The sequence below is a fragment of the Drosophila willistoni genome (assembly GCF_018902025.1).
Source record: "Drosophila willistoni isolate 14030-0811.24 chromosome XR unlocalized genomic scaffold, UCI_dwil_1.1 Seg144, whole genome shotgun sequence".
NCBI lineage: Eukaryota > Metazoa > Arthropoda > Insecta > Diptera > Drosophilidae > Drosophila > Drosophila willistoni.
Window position 1 is genome coordinate 4635494 of NW_025814057.1, and position 3880 is coordinate 4639373.

The following is a 3880-nucleotide window of genomic DNA, read 5'->3' on the forward strand; positions in this document are numbered from 1 at the left end:
ATATCCTCTGCTTTTGAGAACTATTATCCTTATTTAAAAGCAAAACCAAAAAGTCTAAAATGTTGTGTGACAAAATTTCCAAAGTAATTCTAAGTGTATTTTCGATATTATGTCTTTTGATCAACTCTTAAATAGAGTAACTATAATTTGTTATTGTAAATTATTCCAATTTCTTTTTTTTTTTGTAAAATACCACACACACATTTCCACCCGTGCCATACACCTCTACCTCTGCCCTGGGATAACCGCCAGCAATTTACATTGAATATATTTCGATTAATGCAATTTGCGTTTGCTTTTGCTTTCGATTTTCCTTGTTCTCTTGTATAAATTGAATTATGTGCGGAATTTAAGTGGAATTTTCCAGGGGGTATATGATGATGAAGCATAGCGAAAATTCTGCGAAAATCTGCATCAATTTGAACAGAAAGAAAATGATGGGTGGGTTAGATGGGTGATTGGTTGGATGGTTGTGGTCGATGGGTTGGGATTTCGTCTCTGTGTGTGTGTGTGTGAGTGTTGGAAATCTTCTAGAATTGTGTGGTATGTGAATGTTTTGTAGAGCATTATTGAGTTAATAAATCAAATCAGATGCCGTCTTCAATTATCGCCGCCGCATTTGTTATCTCGAAAAATTCCATTCGTTTTCACTAACTGAATGAGTGAGTGGATGGGGTGAATGGAAAAGTGAATGACTGACTGACTGACTGACTGACAAGCTGCTTTCGTTTCTTTTATTGGAATGTTGTTTTGGGTTTGGAGTATGCGACAAAATGTCATTACCAGCCACTTGAAATATATTCGAATTTCCTATTCAGATGCTAAATTTGCGTAATAATTCAAGGCACAGACACAGACACAATCACAGAAGGTTTTCTCTGTGTTTGTCTGTGTCTGTCGCTCTCTGCTCACACAGTCAAAACCAATTCGCGCTTGTTTGCCATTTTCAAAGTGTTGAAAATTGGGCGTATCGTTTGACTGATGAAAGACTGTACGATTGAATGAATGTCTCGAGACTGGTTTGAAAATTGAATTAAATTCTTTCACCATTTTGCTTTTCGTCTTCTATTTCCCCTGGACGCCCTTTAAAATATCAACTGCTTGAAATGCTTCTAGAAATCTTTGAGGAAATTACCATAGAAATCCGTACAACAATAAGACAGAGAACGCAAGGAGCGAGAGAGAGGGGAGAGAGGAGCAGAGAGCTTTCCCCATCAACAGACAATTAAAGACTTCATCTTGGACTTAACTGCACATTGTTTATAATTTATGAGCTCTTGCGTCATTGTCTACCCCTGCCAGCTCTATTTCTCTCACTCTCTTATTCAGCCTACTTTATGTTATATCCTATTCCTGAAAATGGCCTCTAATTTCCTTTCTCCATTGCCTTTCCCTTTTTTCTTATAGTTCGACTCCATTAGACAATTACGCCATAAGCTTTTAGCTTAAGCTTTCAACTCTCAGACTTTGACTCAGACTCCGATTCCGATTCCGGAGGAGTCTTGTTGTTTTTTCTTCTGGTTCCCTGCCGCCTTGAGGCGTGGCAGAGCCGAGGGGAAGGCTAATTATTTCTTAATGTCTGCCTGCCAGCGAAAACATTTCCGTTTCCGTTGTCAACTGAATGCCGCCATCATCAATCTATATATCTACAAAATATATGTATATATATACGGGAATGTATACGCTTGTAATAAAGACCCCATTGTCTAATATTTCAAATGGCCAAATGCTTTTAAGTAGCTGTTGGCATATTCGATTTAGTAGATCTTACATCCTAAACTAAGCACTTCCGAGTTTACACGAGTTTACCCAACTAGGACAATGCGCACTTGGGCAAACAAATTACATATAATTACATGGGCAAAAAGGCCATGGCATAGTTGAAACTACCAACATGTACATGACCTCACACTCCCCCAATCCACCCAGTCTCCCCCGTCGCCACACTCCACCTGATACCAGGTGCTGCATGCTTCTCTCATTCTGTCTCTCCCCCTCTGCCTGGCCACAGGCCAACTCCACTAACTGCAGGTGTAAACTGGCCCACTTTGTTGCAGGTGTGCTGCTGGGCTGGGTCTGTACTCGGTTGAGTGTGTGTGTGTCACTTGTTGTTAACGTCTGCGGTGTGAAGGAGAGCAGGATGATGATTGTTGTTGTGGCTAACTGGAACTGACTAACTGCCTCTGCCCACTGCCGCCGCCTCATTGGGGTGGCTAGGGAGAGGGTCAACAGCATAAACTGAAAGCCCTCTCTCATCTAATCAGAAATGCAATTATAAAGGTAAATGATATTGGCCTTAGTGCTTTTGGGTTTCCAGTCGAGTTTGTGGGTCTCCTCTCTCATGCAATGACTTTCGAGACGGAATGTGAATGTGAATGTGAATGGCCAAACAAGCAATGCTAGGAAATCTCATTTTTAGGCACCCTGATCTTAAGAGTGAATTGATAAATGTGCCCAAGAGAATAAATGAATAAAAGTTTCATCTACATAGAGACAGCCAAAAGATCACTTCTCGTTAGTGCAATCGAGAGGCAAGATACTTACCTAAACTGGATAATAAATTTCCAAGTGTATCAGCGTTTTGCCAGGCAAAGAAAAATATGCCAAAAAACAATGTGATAACAGCATCCAATTCCGAATCAGTTATTATCGAATATATCTGGCCGATTTGAGTTAAATAAGTGGCCTGAGCTGCCCACATTGGAGCCGCAGCAATTCCCAATAGAATTCCAGACGGAAGTAATGTATAGAATCTAGGAAATGTATTAATTAATTCACATGCAAGTCTTCAAGTGCTTAAATCGCTTCACCTCGAATGCAATTGAAAGCCTATATAGGGTAGAAAGCATGTCATACAAATGACCAATGTCCATTTACAGGTAACATAACGAATCATTAGGGTGGGTAAAACCATGCAGGATATGCCCATGGATAGGTAAATGCAAGATAAGGAAATAGTGCCCAAACCTTGTTCAGCATTCAAAGACGATTGCAAATTGAGAGTGCCCTATGAAAGGTGAAATACAGAATTGGAGTAGAGTAGAAGAGCAGGAAAGGACTTACCTGATAAGCTACATATTGGACCATCATGGCCAATGATATAACAAAGACATTCTTCCAAATGCGCCATTTTTCACCTTGATGAACATAGATCTTATCCCGATTGGGATCGTCCTCACCGACGTGGCCAACTTTGTAATATTTTTTAGGTTTGACCACAACCTCTAAGAGATCACCAGCATAGGATGCATAGGATCCTCGACGTGATTCTGGCATTGTGTGAAAGTGTTTTTCTTTTTCAAGTTTTTTTTTATTTTTCTATTTGTTGTTTCTCAGTGAAGCTGTGAAGTTATACTAAACTTGCTGTATCCCAATCGTCTGGAAGTAATATATTAATGGGAGAAAAGGTAAAGAAGTTAAAAGTCAAAGCCAACTTTTATATATTTTTTGATTTTCCTTTCATTAAGTACGCCAATTGCAATGCGTTGAGTTGGGTTTAATGACCTGCCATGTGCCATATTTTGCATTGTCTGAGCAAGTTTGATGCTGATGATGATAATGATAATGACGATGATGATGATGATGATGAGACATCTATGTACGTCGTTGTCTCCTAGCCATTGTCTGTGACTATTGTAGTAGCTCTTTGTTTTTGTGTGTGTGTGTCTGTGTGTGTGTTGTCTAATAAAAGCGCATCACAATGTGGGTCATTGTACCCGCAGTCAACATCATATGGCTTTGCATTTGTCAGCAACAGGCAAAGGAATAAAGCAAGCGTCTCCTTCTGCAACCATTTTACCCACATAACACACACACACACACACACACAGAAACACACACACACATACACATATATACAAATTTCAGGCAGCAGGCACTA

The 3880-nt window shown here is 39.9% G+C and overlaps 1 protein-coding gene across 1 annotated transcript; it reads right to left on the reverse strand.

Annotated features, from left to right (window-relative positions):
* Positions 1-2500: 2500 nt before the first annotated feature.
* LOC111519500 (UNC93-like protein) lies at positions 2501-3374 on the reverse strand. The gene is made up of 3 exons (XM_023180698.2): positions 3064-3374; positions 2811-3007; positions 2501-2753 (listed from the first exon to the last, which is right to left on the reverse strand). The coding sequence occupies exons 1-3, from the start codon at positions 3274-3276 to the stop codon at positions 2516-2518; spliced, it is 648 nt and encodes a 215-aa protein (XP_023036466.1). The 5' UTR covers positions 3277-3374; the 3' UTR covers positions 2501-2515.
* Between the last annotated feature and the right edge of the window lie 506 nt (positions 3375-3880).

Coding starts and splice junctions, on each gene's coding strand:
- LOC111519500 (XM_023180698.2), bottom strand. CDS start 3,276: ATGCCAGAATCACGTCGAGGATCCTATGCATCCTATGCTGGTGATCTC. Junction 3,008..3,063: donor TCCAATATGTAGCTTATCAG/GTAAGTCCTTTC, acceptor CACCTTTCATAG/GGCACTCTCAATTTGCAATC. Junction 2,754..2,810: donor GGCTTTCAATTGCATTCGAG/GTGAAGCGATTT, acceptor TACATTTCCTAG/ATTCTATACATTACTTCCGT.